Source organism: Hippoglossus stenolepis, chromosome 7 (assembly GCF_022539355.2).
Source record: "Hippoglossus stenolepis isolate QCI-W04-F060 chromosome 7, HSTE1.2, whole genome shotgun sequence".
NCBI classification, from domain to species: Eukaryota; Metazoa; Chordata; class Actinopteri; order Pleuronectiformes; family Pleuronectidae; genus Hippoglossus; species Hippoglossus stenolepis.
Window position 1 is genome coordinate 11,538,524 of NC_061489.1, and position 18,451 is coordinate 11,556,974.

The 18,451-nt window shown below is 43.5% G+C and overlaps 1 protein-coding gene across 1 annotated transcript; it reads left to right on the top strand.

Moving 5' to 3' along the window:
• The first annotated feature begins 1,532 nt into the window (after window positions 1-1,532).
• Window positions 1,533-12,277, top strand: neurl1b (neuralized E3 ubiquitin protein ligase 1B). The gene is made up of 6 exons (XM_035162048.2): window positions 1,533-2,282; window positions 6,739-6,977; window positions 7,059-7,392; window positions 8,890-9,630; window positions 10,383-10,508; window positions 11,389-12,277. Exons 1-6 carry the CDS (start codon window positions 2,252-2,254, stop codon window positions 11,634-11,636), a joined length of 1,719 nt encoding a protein of 572 aa, XP_035017939.2. The 5' UTR covers window positions 1,533-2,251; the 3' UTR covers window positions 11,637-12,277.
• Window positions 12,278-18,451: the final 6,174 nt, after the last annotated feature.

The following is an 18,451-nucleotide window of genomic DNA, read 5'->3' on the forward strand; positions in this document are numbered from 1 at the left end:
AAAACTATTCCTTGGACATCTCTCTGTGTTGCTGAATATTTCTGCAGACCGTGTCTTGGTGGAAATAATCCTGAAACTACAGTTCCGCGCCTTCGGAATAAAATCAGCCGAGTGATCATTATTCTGTCATCAGCACACCATAGTCTGTGCTCAGGCAGTAACGCAAGCATCAGGGGAAGCAACACTTGTTACTGCAGCTCGGCTGCGGTGTTTACAGGGAAGGCTTGATTGCAGACTCCATCGCAGCCTCATATTCACTTCCTGTGTTAATCCCCTTTGCCATGGCAGCTCTTTCTTTCTGTGGCAACGGTGAGGGCGTGGGGGGAATTTCACTTCTGCCTTCTCCTCACCCCAAACACCATTCAGCCGGTGCTCACATACGTAGTCACCATATCCTGCAAAAACAAACAGCATTGAGGAGGTAGAAACAAATGCTTTTGTCTCTGGGTTATATTTAGTCCCAGCCCGCCTTCACCCAATCGCCGATTCTCACGAGACTGATTTGCCCTGATACTGCATTGGAACTAAGCAGATCGTATATGATCTTGTTGGCGGCTGCGGAAGCCCAGGAGCACTTTTCCTGTGTGTGATATAGATCCTCGCAGCGTAGTAAAGCTGCATGCATGAGCCGGGGAAACGATCCTCCAACTCTGTCATAGGTTTTCAAGTTAGTCACAATCCAAGCAGCAAGGAAGAATAACTCACACACATCCACATTGTCAGGCTTTTCCCGGTCTCTGCACGCAGGCTTTGAGCAGGATGTTGGACCCGCAGCTGATGATGTATAACACTCCAGGCCAGTGATGCAAGATGTACAATAATTATCGTATTTGTACGATACTTTTGCCCTCTGTACGATCAATAATGATCAAAATGTCCATGATGTACGACAATTTGATCATTTTGTGACACTTAGTATTGTTAGTTGCAATCTGGATAGTCAATTATGGATCACGTATGTATTTACGCATCTATTCTCACGTGACGTCTTTCCAGCCAATCATGCTCGTGATGATGAGCGTGACATGACTCGCGAGCACGACGACAGCGTATGCTTAATCACATGAAACCTACTATACATGAGACATGACTGTTTTGAACCACATTTCGCAGCAGGGTTTCAAAACAACTGCGCTTCGGAATTTCGACACAGCTTTGGAAGATCTGTATCAAGCTTCCCATCCCTACTCTGGTCACGTACTATAATTTGCCCCCCAAAATACGATAATTTTAAGCTTCTGGTACAATACTTCAACATTTCCCATCTGGCAACGCTGCTCCGGGCCCTGTCTAATTCCCACTATGGGAGATCCGCTGTGCAGGCACTCCCTTCTCTAATGGTCTGAGTCCTCCAAGCCTTGCAGGCCATGGCTCCTCAGAGAGCGCTGTGGTCCAGAAGACAGGAAACAGCTTGAGAGAAGCCCAGCGGTCAAGGCTATGGGAGGGCAGAGGACAGGGTGGGGTGAAAAAAAAGAGGGGATTTCCTCACACGGTGCTTGGACTTTTATCAAATGTGTGAATACGTGATTCAATTCAAGACGATCACCTCCCTGTATGGGATGGCTCTGTATTCCAGTATGGATCCGTCCTTGAAAACCTCTGACCCCATGAGGGGGGATCAATAATCTTGGGAAGTCTCTTATCTCGGGGGTATCAGGTCAGTTTTTAAATCAATCAAAGAGGAAAAGATCTGTCGGACGAGGATGCTGAAATCATCATGGTGTTATCAAAGTTTTGCACCAAGGTCTCTTGCTCGACCCCCCCTTCTATATGCAAATGGCACTGACAGACTTCCTTTATGAGCGCGAGCTGGATGTTTTTGTCCCCGGCTGCAAACTGATCACAGGCTTCTGAGTGAATTATTAAAAGAATTATTCAGAGGCAGTGTGATGCTTTTGAAGGAGGTAGGTGGTGGTGCTGGTGCTGGTGGAGGGGGGATCTCTGCTCACTGTGTCTTTAAAGTCGTGCAGAGGGGAGCCTGTGATACTGAAGAGAAAGGAGGGGGCTGCTGCCTGCGCGCTAGTCGGTGTCCGCCTGTCGCAGCGGCTCGGGGGCTTTGACATTAAGGAGACGGACGGAGAGGAGCGCGTCCAATGCTTCGGCGCGGAGATACGGCACAACCCGCAGGTCCTCACACCGAACCGGATCCAGGCAAACACACACACACCAGACCCGAGTCTACACGGATGGACAGAGGGACACCCGCAATCCGAATTAACTTGTCAGCCGGTGCGAGGGATTTCTGGACACAATGGGGAACGCGACACCTAAACCCCTGATAGGTGAGACCTGTTATTGCTGTGGATGCACGCACGCACGCACACGCATGCATGGAGGTGAGTGCGGGGGAGCTTGGCTGGGTAACGCGTCTTCCTCCATATACTTTGCTCTGCGCACAGACGCGCTTTCCCATCACGCGGGAGCCGAGCGTGATTCTCAGGGAGCGAGTCCGGGCATAGAAAGCGCTCCCTGCAAATCTCACTTCTTACCTGTCCCTTGTAAAACATAAATCAGTCATGCAACTTTATAGTAAATTGAAAAAAATATATATTGATGATCAGCTGAAAGCATCATCAATTAATGTTTCTAATAATTTACTGGATCAATCCTCAGATCCCATTAATCCGAATATTATCCTTTACACTTTTAAAGTCCAATACATCTCCGACTAATGTCCATTTTCCAAACGACTTCATATCATCTCCTCCATTTCTGTTCTGTGTTTTTCTGTGTCACTTATGTGCTGCACTTTGCTGCCTCCTTGTTTTCCTGTTTTCTCATGATGTGCACCCCCATATAAACCTGGCTTTTATTTGACACAGAAATAAATGTTATGTCTGTTTTGTGTCACATGTGACATTTTTCATTTCATAGATGGATAGAGGACTTTATTGATCCCAATGGGAAAACCACACATGTCACAAAACAAAAGAAACATGAGGGTGTATGAGAAAATAGAATAATATAAATATAAAATACTAAAATCTTTATTAAAACAGAACTAACACAAAAAAATAAGACCCATATTGCATGATGATATTCTGTAGTTATTCGCAGCATCAAAGGTGTTTTACGTAAATCACAACTTAAAGTGAGAGTCACTCCTGCATGTGACTCGCTTGTCGCCCCCAGTTTTTGCATAAAGCTGTATAAGAGCTCTCTGAAAACACTTTCCCATTCCACCTAAAGTCCGTTACTTGACGATCAGCTCCCTCTCATCACTCTGATTTCATGTCTGTCACACTCCCACGCCCCCAACAGACCCAATCGGCGGCTAAATGATGTGGTTACTGCCACCGGAGCCAGCTGACACAGGGTTTGGACCGAGAACAGCTAGTCACAGAGGAGCAGAAGCAGCCCGGCTCCCATTACTTGCCCTGTATGGTTTCGATTAACATGAGCTTAAATGAGTATCTGTGTTTTATGGTTCTCTAGAAGAGATGGGCACAGTAAAGTGTGTTTTTATGGGTTAAAGCTGGACGACTATGTGCCATGAAGAAGTCATTACACCGGGTTTCAAGTGATGTCACTGAGACATTCTTACCAGGAGACTCATGTTCGCAACTCACAAACAAAGATGTGACTAAACAGACCCTGAAATTTCCTCAAGACCCACCAATGTCCTCTGCAATGGATGACTTACAGCATGATGCGGTGAACACATGCAGCCTAGAGATACGAGGGAAGAACAAGCCTGATCATCTTGTGGCTAAAGATCCATGCGAGGAATGCACAAAATCAGTTTTACATCTCGAGAAGCTGCTCCTTGGCACAGCGCTGTGTCTTGTGCAGTCTTATGATTGCATGTATTTGTGCTTTTCCCTTCATTAGCCGCCCGACAGGGAGACACAATTCCCACACTCAACTGTTTATTTCCCAAAGTGATTGAAACACATGGGCTCCAGCAGAAATGCAGTGTAAATGTGCATATTTGCTTTTTGACAGGGGCAGCCCCCGAGCTGCCGCTGAACTTTGCTCGTAACCACATATCCGATCAGCTGACAGGACCAGTCGCCGTGTCTTTCTCATGATTCTGGTGGTCCTGACTACCCAGGGACCATCGGGTATCACTGACATTACTCCCGTTCTTGACTTAGCCCCATTTGTAGCTCTTGTATATTCTACTCACAGACCTAAGCATTAGACTTCATCATACCAATACCATCTGGTATTTTTTTTTTATGCAACACTAGAAGAAAATGAAAGCATATTTTATTTGAAAATAGAACAGAAAGTTACATAAGTATAGAAAGATTTAAAGATGTAGAGTTTTTTCCAATACAAAGACTTCAGTGTTCACCAAAACGCTTCGAGTGCGTCGTTACAGTCTGACAAAAATATTCAGAAAACATTTGCACAACAGATTTTTTTTAACATTTTGAAAGCTGCGTGTTTACATTCATATTTACTTCCCAGCTGTGGTCTTCTTCTTCTTCTTCTTCTTCTTCTTCTTCTTCTTCTTCTTCTTCTTCTTCTTCTTCTTCTTCTTCTTCTTCTTCTTCCCCGGCTTTGCAGCGCTGCGTTTACTTGTAAAATTACTGCCACCTGTAGATCACAACATGAAATAGTGTTGAGCTACATTTGAATGTGCGACTGTCGGGCCTACCACGTGCACAAGGCCAATGAAGTGACCGCCCATTCATAAAACGCTGCTCTTTGGCGACGGACAGAAAAATCTTTGAGGATTCTTGAAAATACTTTCGAAACAGCTTTGAGTTTTTATTCCAACGAAGAACTGCCGTTTTTTCTAAGGAATCCTTTTTATTTTTCAGCCAACCGGAAACTCGGACGTAACAGTGATAAACTGTCGGCCCAAACTTGGGCAAACATTGGCTAAGCTGTGAGCTGCCCCTCGCTTCATGAACTTTTGTGCTACGCCTTTCAGCTAATAATGGCAAGTGTCTCCATCAGTCATCACTGTTGGTCCTTTGACTGCGGCCTCACACTACATCACTGTCACAGTGGTAGGTGAGCTTAAAGCCCGTGGACTTCCCCTCAGCAGAAAGGAGAAGCGGGCGCCCACTCATCTTTTGAGATGTTGCAGATGTTCCTGCTGCTGCTTCATAGTTTAGAATATAATCAGTGATAATGTCTCATTTAGGAAATGTACTGTGGTCAATTTCAATGAGTTATTGTATTTACGGCAGCTCACAGTGATTTTTAAACAGAAATGTAATCAGCCCCTGAGGAGAGGAGAAACAAGGCCTCCCGTCTTATACCATAAACACCCAGCTGCAGCTTTAGCTTCATTTAATATTCAACCCCAACAAGTCTGATTTAAGTTGCTTTATCTCGTTTGATTTCTGATCCTTGCTAATTCGTATTGCGATGCTCATCAACAAATTCTTTTGCCCAAGTAGAGCATTATCTCCTGTGAAGATCGAAAGATTAGGCCCTTTTATTATTTGGGCATCTCTTGGCTGACGAGGGCACTGTGTGATTCATTCTCCACTTCTGAAGATAACTGTGGACGGATGAAAAGGGCCATTCAGGGTTTGTTTATGCTGTAGGCCAAGGGTGTGTGTAGCCCATAAATAAGACGAAGGCCTATCGCGTCTGTTTTCGACATCCTGTGGATTTTTTGTTTGTGTTATGTTTTCTCTCTCCTGTGATACTACTAATATAAGCTTTGCTCAAATCCTATTTTACATAAGACAAACATCTCTTTTTTGGTATTTCCCAGTCATATGTGTACGTCTGGACTAACCTCGCTTCGTTTCCGTGATTTAACTTCCCGTAAGGTTGTGGTAAGAGGACTGATTTGGGACAGTTGCTTTTTCATACAGTTCATGTGGGTTACATCCTAAAAGGGACTATTTAATGTGCTTTTCGGGAGGAACAGAGAAGCTTCATAGTGTCAGTGTGGGAAAGGAAGTGTGTGAGACTGTGGTCTCTTTTACATAACTGGCCTCTGCCCTCTAAACCAACTGCCATGGGCCACTTGCAAGCGAGTCATTGTGTGTGTGTGTGTGTGTGGATGTGTTTGCCTCTTTTTTTGATATCACTAATAGCATTACTATTTTGACCTTGTCTGATGACTCACACAGTGTTGTGAACCAACTAAATAAAGTCTTTGACACAATGGATAATGTAACAAGCTTTCAAAATGCAGCACATTGTAAAAGATTACACAACATTCATACTTACAAACAGCAGTCTGAATGCAGTATTTTTGCCTCCAAACCTCTCACATGTTTTCATTTCGGTGAAAGGTTCAAATGATCCAATATCTTGTCCAAAATCAGAGATGAAGAAGATTAGAGTGTGAAAACTGAAAACATGTTTTTTTTTCTATTTTTGTCCATTAATCATCTGACAATCCCTCCGATTTATCTGGTCTCTCGTTATTAAAAGTGTGGATAAGTGTTTTCAAGTAGCTCCACCTCCAGCTGCTGCAACAGAAACATGCTGCGTACACCCTCGTGCTTTGGTATTATCTAATAATGATTTAACGTACGGTACAATCACCAACCAGTACTTTTACTTTAATATTTTAACTCATTTTTATTGTGGATACTTTTTCAATAAGTAGGATTACACATGGATGAGTTTAACTTGTTTTGGATAATTATTTTTCATTGCAGCACTGGTACTTTTATTTAAGTGATGTATTTGAACGCTCCCTCAACCTCTGACATATGCTGCTCTTCACGTTGGCCTCTTATTTACTTGATCGAAGCATTGATGAGTTTCTCTTTCTCTTTCTCTCTCTCTATCTCTCTCTGTTTGCACCCACAGATGCGACTCTGCAACCCCGCCCGGTGGCCAGCAGGCAGTACTACACCCTTCCTAACACTGGTGTGGAGAGGAGGACGTCTGCTCCCCCGGTCAGCATCAATGTGGAGTCGCCCCGGTTTCACCCCCACGCCAAAGGCAAGAACATCCGGCTGGACGGGCAGCTCCGCCGAGCCACTCGCAAAAACAGCTTCTGTAACGGCATCACGTTCAGCCATCGACCTGTGCACCTCTATGAGAAGGTTTGTTTTAACTGTCTATCTGTTTTTAAGGTGCTTTAATAGTAGAATAGAAGCATATTCATATCATCGATCTCCATTCAGGTGCGTCTTCGTCTGAGCGGTGTGCACACGGGCTGGAGCGGAGCGCTGCGCTTCGGATTCACCAGTCTGGACCCCAGAGAACTGCTCGCCACTGACATCCCCAAGTACGCCTGCCCGGACCTGGTGACCAGGCCCGGCTACTGGGCCAAAGCTCTGCCAGAGAGACTGGCCTTGAAGGACAATGTGCTGGCATTCTGGGCCGATCGCCACGGAAGAGTTTTCTACAGCATCAATGACGGAGAGCCCATCCTCTTCCACTGCGGGCTCAGCATTGGCTGTCCACTCTGGGCCATCATAGATATCTACGGTCTCACCCAGGAGGTCACGCTGCTCGGTAAGATCATGTTTACTCGCTCTATGGAAACTATAAAAATAACTTTTGTCATGACTGCAGCTGAGAAGATGTACTCACAGTAGATGATTCATATAGAAAAGGGAAGTGAGAGGAAGAAGTTTCACAACTGACTTCTTTAAAAAAAAGCCTCTTTACACATACATCTATAATAATCACAAATATTCCGCGATATAATTATGGATTCAGTGTGATCTGTATTTTGATCACGAGCACTGTCGCCTCACAGCAAGAAGGTTCCTGGTTCGAATCCCAGTTTGTGTGTTCCATCTTTTTTGCCCTCCACATACCCTTTTACTGTGGGGAACCAGACCCTGCTCCCACGTGTGCGGTCACACTAGAAAAGGAAACAGAAGGCTTCTGGCTACATCTTGTCCCTTACCTACACATTTTACTTTCATAATCTATTAATAGAGATTAGCATGTTCTCCCTGTGTCTGCATGGGTTTTCTCCGGGTACGGTTACTTCCCACAGTCCAAACACATGCCTATTGGGGTGAGGGTGATTTGAGACTCTAATTTGACTTCAGGTGTTGTTAGTCTTTGAATGACGGCCCTGCGATACCCTGCCGACCTGTCCAGCACGGACCCCGTCTCTCGCCCACTGTCCGCTCAGATTGTCTCGTTCTTCCCCTCGAGCTTCAAAAGGAAATGCGATATTGATGATGGATGGATGGCAATGAAAGTTATTTTTCTAGTGTTAACACATTGACAGCAAATTTAAGCAGCTTGCTGAGGGATGAGAGAGCAGCTGTACCTCAAAGCTCTAAGGCAGCACAGGTCAATATAGAAGGAGAAGGTAAAAGTACTCTGTGACTCTAGAAAACCGAGAAAACCAGCCCTGCCCCTTCTCCTATTGCCTGACATTACAGTTTTCACACAGCAGATGTCATCCAGCAAGTTCACCCTCCGTGCTTCTCTTTGTAAAACTCTCACTGTCTCTTTCCCGCGCTTTGTCCCACTCTCCCTCTGCGCCTCCCTTCTCTTCCACCTCCCTCTGTCCCCGCGGTTGCCTCTCGTACTCACGGGGTGTGTTTATGTTCAGTCGGTCAGGAGATATGACCATGTTTGGTCATGACGGCAGATCCCAGAGATTTCGGTGGCGACGGTGGTGGGGGGGATACTAGCCCCTGATTTGTTTATATCACAGAGAGAGCCCTATAACCTGCTTCATGAATGTGTCTGTGTATGAGTTTGGAGAATCATGTCAGGGCAGAAGGGAGAAGAAATAAGGCGGTAAATAAATTGGTGACAGCCGACTCAGTTTTTTTGTTCTCTAAACCTCCACAACATCACGATTTGATCAACATACAAAAGGCTTTTTCTCTTTGTCTTCTGTGAGAATGAACTGAATATCTCTGGTCACGTCAGACATGTTTACAGACGAATAATCAATTACTTGAGAAAAGAATCTCGCTTGTGACAGATCATATGATGTGTTGTCCAAGTCACGTACTTTGTCAATCTTCTCCGCCACAGAAAGCACGTTTGCTGAGAGCGTTGGCTCCAGCTGCCTGAGCGCGGCCCGCCTGAGCGCCTATCTGCCCCAGAGTAACCACGACTCGGCCAATTACAGCAACAATCAGCTGGAGAACAACCAGACCGCTGCTGCCAAGATGGCCAACCTCCAGCTCAATAACTACGCTCAGCTCATCCCCTGCTGCTCATCCACCTCCTCCTCCTCCACGCCGTCCTCATCTGCCTCCATTGGATTCAGCGTCCCGCGGGTGATCAGGGGCCTCTCGTCCCCGCTGGACAATGACTTGCACTTTCACCCCGTCCGCGGCTCGGACGTGATACTCTCTGCCGACCGCTCGGCAGCCTGCATCCACTTTCTGGACAGCAGTCGGACTCTGGTGTTCAGCGACCGGCCGCTGCACGTGGGTGAGACTTTGTACGTGGAGGTAGGCCACCTGGGCCTGCCCTACTTCGGGGCGCTGTTGTTTGGTTTAACGTCCTGTGACCCAGCCAGTCTGCACGCCGGGGACCTGCCGGCGGACCCCGAGGTTCTGCTGGACCGTAAAGAGTATTGGGTGGTGCACCGGGACTTTCCCACGCCTTGCTCTGGAGACGTGCTCAGCTTCAGCCTGCTGCCCAGCGGAGAGGTGCACCACGGCGTGAACGGAGTGGGACGGGGCAGGCTGATGTGTGTGGACTCCTCTCAGGTCCTGTGGGTCTTTTTCACTCTGCACGGCGCTGTCAACCGACTCAGGATACTTGGTAAGATGAGCGTGTTGGAAAAATGATGTACACATCCCAGTGATGTCAAAAGCTAAAACAGATTTTGTGTAATTATTATGATTAGATCGGACCGGTTTTTCAGTTAGTAGCTGAAGGCTACATTAGCTGTTAGTAGCAGAAGGGCACAGTCATGAATACAAGCGAATGTTGGGGGTTAAAGTTCACCAAAGATGAACTACACTTGAGTTTGCTTCCCCACAGGAAGCAAAGGCTTAATTTGGGTAATGCAGACACCAGGTTTTGACAAAGAAAAAGAAGAGTAAAAAGAGTTCTAAAATTGTAAATCAAGTGCTAAATGCTTCAAAGCTAACATCATACATGCTAATAAAGGACACACATTCATTCTTCTCTGGAGTCTCAGCAGCTCCTGAAATGTATTTTTTCCCAGACTAAAGGAATGCAGCTGAGTAGTTTTGGTCTGCATGTTTCTGTTCAGCTTTGAGCTGTGACCTATCAGTGCTACTCCCACTACTCCCACATAAACTCCCAGCAGCTCACATCCTATTCTCACTGCTCTCTGATCCAACAACATCATCATCCTCAAACAAAGCCGGCGGGAAAAAAAAATCATAAATATGCAGATCTAATCAGCGTAATAGCTTGAACTCTGCAGCGTTACATTCCAGCTAGTCAAGGACACATTGTGTTAAAATGACTCCAGCTAATCACATTGTGTGGAAGCCACTTTTACGTGTGGGGTTCGTTGATGTGTATTCATGTTTGTGCCACAGGAACTCTGCAGTCCAGTCCTCCCTCCACGTCCCCCAGCACTTCTCAGAGCAGCAGTCCAGATGACAGTGACTCAGACCTGGCGTTCAGCGTCAACAGATCCTCCTCTGCCTCTGAATCCTCTCTGGGTACGTTCCTGAATGTTGACAGCATGCTCACTGCTTCAATTTTTATGGAAACACACACACAGGGCCACAGCAGGGAGGCTCTAATTGGGAAGAACTGTGTCATTCTGTTCATGGGAAAATAGTTTTTGTCTAAATTTGGAAGGAGCAACAGCAGATATCTTTAATCATGTCGGATTTTGATTTGATTTATTCTAGAGCTGTGATGATGAGTCAATGAATTGAGTTGTAAATTGACAGGAAATTTATGTGCAGCTATTGATAAACAGCCTTTTGTTTCTTGGAGAAGCAAAACAAAGATTCTCTTGTATAAGCTTCTTAAATGTGGAAATTCACTGCTTTTCCTTGTAACAGTATAGTCAATTGAACTCGAACAGCAGCAATGAGTCATTTAACAGAAAATAAAAATGTTATTTGATTATGAATTAGTCATTTTATTTGCTTCTTAAAGAAACAAAACAAGTAATATCTTGTTCAACCTTCTTAAATGTGATCATTTCAAAAAAAATGTGATGACACATTGGGCTCTAGAAACTTGTGATTGACGTTTTCAACTTTTTTATGATGTGACATGGATCAATAACAACTATAACTGAGAAAAATCAATAAGTGATTGCAGTTGCTAGTTGTAGCCCCAGTACATACTTCTTTTGTTAAGTCCATAAAAATGACATATTTAAAAAGCTTAAACAGACATAAATCACGCTCCACAACACATTAAGATAGAGAATAAGGAATAACGTATGTAAAAACAACATTATATCTGAACCTGTCACGTTCTTCTCATACCAACTGCATGAACAGGACTTATCTGTGCACATACTGTATATCTGCAGCTCCCGTGTTTTAAGACCCGCATTTCTTTTTCCCTCTCCTCCTCCAGTGACCGCTCCGAGTTCCCCTCTCAGCCCTCCCGTCTCCCCCAGTTTCACTGGCTCAGACCTGCCCTCTGCTGGGAAAAACGGAGAGTGCACCATCTGCTTCGACCAGGATGTGGACACCGTCATCTACACCTGCGGACACATGTGTCTGTGCAACGACTGCGGGCTGAAGCTGAAGAGACAGATCAACGCGTGCTGCCCGATATGCAGGAGGCCCATCAAAGATGTAATCAAGACTTACCGGCCGTGATGGGCCAGATGTTCAGACAGAGGTGCTTTGACGTCTGTCGCTGGACGCCACCTGTTTCTCCTTCTCAGGCTTTTTTGGACACAGAACTGAACCAGGACCTAACTGTGCCTATATATCCATATAGTCTGTATGGGTAAATCATATCTGGAGGTAGACCCGGATCTTCATAACGCAGAACTGTGATAAAGCTCATCGTGACACATAGACTGCACACGAGCTTCTATATTTTGGAGCTTCTAAGATTAAAAGATGAACCATGTGCTCCTATTTCGTATTTTCCATGTATTTGCTGAGCTGTGAACATTTTTCTCCTAACCCCACATCGCCCTAGATATATGTGTGCTTCAGCAGAGTATGCGGACCGTAGTCTACAAACTCTAGTGCCTTAGATTTTGTCACATTGTGTGTCCGAGTAATAATGCTAACAACCGTAGCCATATTTCAATGTACAGTGCTGAGAGCGTGTGGTGAGAGAGGCGCACAGATAAAGACTTTATGCAAGAAAGGGTGAATAGTAAGTGGAAGGATGCAGCTGAATGTGAGTGGCTTTAAGAGATGTGTGTTTGGAAAGAATAAAATGAAGAATCTGGTTTTTGCACCTTGAGAGATTAATAAATGTGGAATATGTGTGATTTTAAAAAGGTGTCAATACTTTCAATAATAATTATAAGACTGATACAGCCCTCAGCGCTGAAGGTTCATGTTTGAAAAAGTGAATACAAGCTTTTATTTAGCTCTAATACCAACAATAATAATAATAATAACAACACTGCTAATAATACTAATAATACTTCCATTACTACAACTACTACTACTACTACTAAGAATAACGTAATAAGATAGAAGACATGACTGCCACTTGAAAGTGAATCCAAAGGGTCACAGTCGCCACCTGGTGGCTGGCTGCAGTACACGTCATAAACTAGTCAAAGCAAATGTCAAAGCTGTTTTTAGAGTTTTTAATAATTTATTTGATGCCATAACATCACTACACACGGCTATCTTAATTTAATTTATATAAAATGTTGAACATCATAGAAAACTGTGAATAATATCATTGATACAGCATAATTGAGGGTCCTGCCCATTTTCCTCTTTTTGTTATGATGCAGCTTTATACTTAAAATATATTCATAAACACTGGTACCCTCTCTGTGCTTGGTTGGCGTTGCAACCGGCAGCAGCCCTTATTACGGCATGTCACTCAAAGATATTTTATAGCTAATATTAAGATCCATTTCTCTTCGGTCTGTTTTCTTTCATTTCGCCAGCGTCTCCACTCAGGTAGTAAATAACAGCTCCCTGTCTGCTCCTAGGATAACGCTAAAGACACTGATAAGGCAGAAAGCCATAACAAACAGCCAGTGTCTGCCCGAGATACTCAGTGTAGACGCCTCAGCTGTAGGGTAGGGGTTTGTCACAAGTTGAATTTGTAACAACATATCACACAGACACAGTGTTTGTGCAAAATGAAATTTCACAGTTATTGAGAGACTCATTCCGCAGGAGTAGCAGGAGACATTTACCTTGAAATAATGAAGCAACCTCCGTCCAGGCCCAACAGTCCCCTCATGGAACCATATTTAGATTCAGGATTTGTACTTGGATCTGCACCAAGTTTCCACACACTCATAAATAGCATTCCCATAAATGTGCGTGATTTTTTTATTCAAGATCCACGAATTAGTATATTATTATTATTATTATATTATTATTATATGAATTCCTGTATCCGCCCCTTGATATGGATCTGTTCTCTCCTGACCTACAGTATACCACAACCTTCCACCAAGGTTTGCGTAAATCTGTCGAATAGTTATTACATAATCCTGCCAAATAACAGTCAATGAGACAAAACATAAACTCTCTAGTGGAGGTCATCAAACAGTGTGTTGTGTCCACAGTGTCATTTGAAGTGCCTTGTTATTGTAGATATGTGGAATTTAACTCCATTTTTTTTTTTTTAAACGGAAAAGCAGAAATCACGCATTTTATGGAAAAAGTCAACTTCACATTAGAAAATATCCTCATATAGTGAAACGAGCCAAACACTACTTATATCTTTAAGGAGCTTCAATTTAGTTTTTTTTTTTTTACGATACAATAAACTGCAGCCTTGAGGAAAACTCATACGGACATCCAGCGAATGAAAACACAAGGTTTCTCCATCACAATCACATTTCATTTAACCCGAGAACCAGGCGGCTTTTATTTTCTCCCTGCAGAGACAAACTCATGATGCTGCAATAAAGAGGCATCAGGCTGGGTAAAGTGGAGCCTCTGTCGGAGGATATTGAATTTCCTGTTCCATCAGGACAGAGGACAGAGATTTCCTTCCCCTCTTTCGGTAGAATAAAAGAGATTGAAGTTTATTATAACACACGCTGACATGAGCTGCTGAGACATGTCAGACCACAAAAGAAAGTGTGGTTAGATTTCTTTTAAATGTGTCATGTGCTTTGACTAGACTTTGCTGCAGGCGTCTTCATGCTTGATGGTGCTGGTTAAATAGGTACAGCCGTCTCACACACACACAGACACACACACACACACACACACACACACACACACACACACACACACACACACACACACACACACACACACAAACCTCTTTTCACATAAATGTACATCTTTTCTGCATTGTTTATTCTGCAGATACCGATTTCTCACCGAAGGCTCACATTGGCAGATCTTATTTAGTAGTGTGGTTATATATAAATACACACACACACACACACACACACACACACACACACACACACACACACACACACACACACACACACACACACACACACACACACACATCACATACTTGTTGGAAAATAAAGACATTAGATAATAAAGCCTGTTTAATTATCTACTAAGTTCTGCTACATCAAAAATTTCAAATGTCAAATGTTAAACATGAAATGACAGACGGGCTCTGGAACAAGACAAGTCATCAGCATCGTAGATCAAGGATGAAGCCAAACGCAGCCAAGCTTCCTTCCACATGTTTGTTGGGAGAGTCTCAGGCTTTTATGAGGCTGAATAGTTTTTCGTCAGTGCCTCTGTCCCTGGAATAAGTGTATCAATAACCCTGTGTGACAGTTTAAATAACATAGGAAGAGTTCTGGTTAGAATTATGCTATAGAGGTACAATTTGCTCTCTGCTCTGTGTGTCTGGAACAAGTCACTTCCAGAAATCTCTGTCCATCCATCCGTCTGTCTGTCTTCATTTTATCGGATTCACATTTTGCACGTGTATTGTTCAGGGCCCAAGGAAATGCATTTTCAAATTTGATGCAATTTGGATACACGATACGTTCAATATTAACATACTTTGAATAAACGGGTGACCAGTGCTCTGTGGCAGCAGCTGGGATTCATCAAAGCAAGTGAAGATTACGATCACGACAACGGCAAGTGCACGACAACAGCAAGTGCACGACAACAGTGTGTTCACGGCAACAGTGCGTTCATGACAACAGCATGTTCACGACAACAGCATGTGCACGACAACAGCATGTTCACGACAACAGCATGTTCACGACAGTGCGTTCACGACGACAGCGTGATTACGACAACAGCATGTTCACCACAACAGCGTGTTCACGACAACAGCGTGTTCATGACGACAGCATGTGCACGAGGACAGCGGGATCACGACGACAGCGTGATCAGCGTGATCATGACAACAGCGTGTTCACGACAGCAATTTCTCCGGTTCTGCGTACAATCAACCAAACTGCAACCAGCATCACCACAGGCCAAAACAAACAGCCCATTAAAAACAGGCAGGTCAAGAACAGGCACTGCACTAGTTAAGCACAATTGGTAAAACAGAAATGAGAAATAGAGATAATCTCTATGATATTGATTTTCTACTGATGTACATATGCTATGGTATTGAATGTCACATGCACTATGAGTATCAATGCACACTGTGAGTGAAATTTTCATATTTCTGGTTTCGGTTGTCAAATTGAAAAAGACTGACTTTGGAACAATTTTTACTTTGTCTTGTTGTAGCAGCTCCACAACAAAGGCTCCTTCACAAACTCTCTGCACCACCCTGAGGGACATGTTGGTCTACAGTGAGTTATCTCATTTCCTCTTATCGCAGACTGCTCACCAAAAGTGAAGCCAAAGCATCGCGATTGCCTCCTGGTGGCTGGCTGCAGTATAGGTCATAAACCCCACCTCATGCATGTTAGCAGAGGGGTGACAAAATACAGGTGACATTTTTTTTTACTTTAAAGATGATTTCTGTCATTTTAGTTAGTTCTTATCACACTGATTTTTTTTTTTTCAATATTCCTTTTTTTCAGTTTGGTTTTAATTAGTTATTCAATGCATTAAAGAATGAGGTGAAACGTCATGATTGACAGCTGAGTCTGACTGGTGATTGGTTGAGTGCGTGTATCTGCGGGACCTCGCCACCATGACTCCATACTCAAATCGCTGTTGCTTTAATTTCTGCACTTAGTCCCACTAAGTGGAGACGAGTCTGCCATATTTATTTACAGTCTATGAGAGAGTTTGTCTATCTTTGGTAGTCGACTGTTACAGACGATTTACTGGCTTAAAGATAAATTAAGGCAGCAGGGTCACTCTTAATAAAACCAATTATTTTACCACTGAACAAAAACAACAATAGATAAAACCAATATCAATAACTTTATGCATATACGTATATTATGTACAATCAACTTCAGGAAATATAACATAAGACGCTGCTGCCCGCAAAGGGAGAGACCTTGCAGGGTGTTCAGGTGTGGTCTGATAGGTAGAGAGGTTAAGTCCCGCCTTCCTGTGACTGGACAGGAAGTAGGATTTAAGTAGGAAGTGGGAAGTGAACCAACTGTTTGGTTTCTGGCTACTATATGAATGTAAGTCCAATAATTAACGCACAAATATTAACTGTGTATTTGTTGTCTCTGTCTGTGCTGGTTGGTGCTGAGCAGGTTGTGTTTATTTGTTTATTAGTGTTTTATTTTTTCTTAATGAGAGGAGCCAGGACACATGCCCTTTATATTCATCATTACAAAGGACCATTTCATGTTACACAGTTTGTTGGTAGGTTGGTTTGTTTGTTTGTTTGTAAGCAACATTACACAAGTACAACAGAACACAGTTCCAGGACATGTGATTGAAGGAAGTGGTTTGAACTTGAAAGAACCCATACAATTTTGGCAGTGATCCAGGAAATCATTTTTTTGACTTTCTTAAACATTGGAAGAACGGGTGTTTTTGAACATTTCACAGTTTTACGAGGGAATTATTCATGGCTCTTAATGAGAAAAATCAGGCACAGACAACCGACGCCTATGTGTGAGATTTGGTGCAGCGCCACTGGATTTAAAGGGACTGTTAAGGAGGAGGTATGTGAGAGGGAGGATTGTGGTTCATGCTTTTTCAGATAACATTGACTGACAGCTCAGTCTGAAATTACTGCTTGTGTGTGAATATGACATGAATCCACATTAGTAATTTCAGGATGTTTTCTGTAAACCACGTCGACACTGCAGCACAGACAAGAGGAGGGTCTCATCATCTCCCTCTTTGGCTGAATATCACAGGTGCCATGTGGTCAGGAGGGGGACAGACACAACTCTTCTCTTGAACGTATACCCGAGGGAATTTCTTCAAAGATCTGGTCAAAAGGTTCACTCGACGATGAACTGACTTGAACTTTGGCGTTCAAAGGGAAAGGTCGGTGGGTTTTTTCCCCACCCGATGAATGAGTTGGACAAAATGATGAAGAAATTCCATTATATAACCCAAAGGTCAAAGGTTGTCTGAACCGTGACATCATAATGTTCTACAAAAACACTTTTCTGGCCGTTTATCAATACCATAACTCAGGAACAGAAGGGGAGATTGTGATGATATTCCCTGCAACCATGGTTTGGCCTAGGCATACGACCACGAGGCAGTACTTCAAACCTTCAAAAAACGCTCTTCACAATGAATAAGTACAAATATACTCGGGGCTTTTTTGGCCCTGTTCAGTCAGGACGACAACTTAACCCTCTCTCTTCTACATCCAGAGAGCTCAGCCTTTGGGTGTGAAGAGGTTTATGGAAACATTTTCCAGTGAAACATAAACATGACTGTTCTTCAAAAGCTGGTCAAAAACAACTGGATTCTCTCCAACATTTGAGTCCAAAATCTGTTCCACTCTCACTTGTTGAAGTTTGTTTCTTCATTTGCCACGAGATACTAAATCCAGGGAGGTAAGGCTCTCACCCCAGTCTTCATTATGGACTTTAAAAAGCACCATCTCATGAGGCCTCACTTTAAATATGTGTTTAAATGATTTCATTAACTTTAAATCAGACCATGATTACAACAGAAGCTGTGCATTTGTTTGTTTTGGTGAGGTTGCTCTGCAGCTCTTTTCAGTATTGTGTGTGTGTGTGTGTGTGTGTGTGTGTGTGTGTGTGTGTGTGTGTGTGTGTGTGTGTGTGTGTGTGTGTGTGTGTGTGTGTGTGTGTGTGTGTGTGTGTGTGTGTGTTTAAATATAACCACACTCTACTGAAGAAGAATCTGCCAATATGAGCCTTTTACAGACATCGGTAGCTGCGTTTACAGAATTAACAATGCCGAAAGGATGTACGTTTATGTGAATAGAGTTTTTTTCTCTTCAAGTTCTAAACATTTGGTTCTATTTGTGTTTTCGATTTATCTTATTTTTTAGTTGAGGGTTTATTGTTCAATTGTAAAGTGTAAAGCCTCAATTCCATTTCTTTGTGATGGGTTTGATGAGATCAGTTGTTGAACAGTGGTCAGCAGACACGTACTGTACATGCAGCCATGGCAAATAA

Bases quoted from the DNA above. Each gene is read 5' to 3' on its own strand.
- neurl1b (XM_035162048.2), top strand. From the start codon at position 2,252: ATGGGGAACGCGACACCTAAACCCCTGATAG. The intron at 2,283-6,738 runs GTGAGACCTGTT...TTGCACCCACAG, and splicing joins GACACCTAAACCCCTGATAG to ATGCGACTCTGCAACCCCGC. The intron at 9,631-10,382 runs GTAAGATGAGCG...TTTGTGCCACAG, and splicing joins CAACCGACTCAGGATACTTG to GAACTCTGCAGTCCAGTCCT.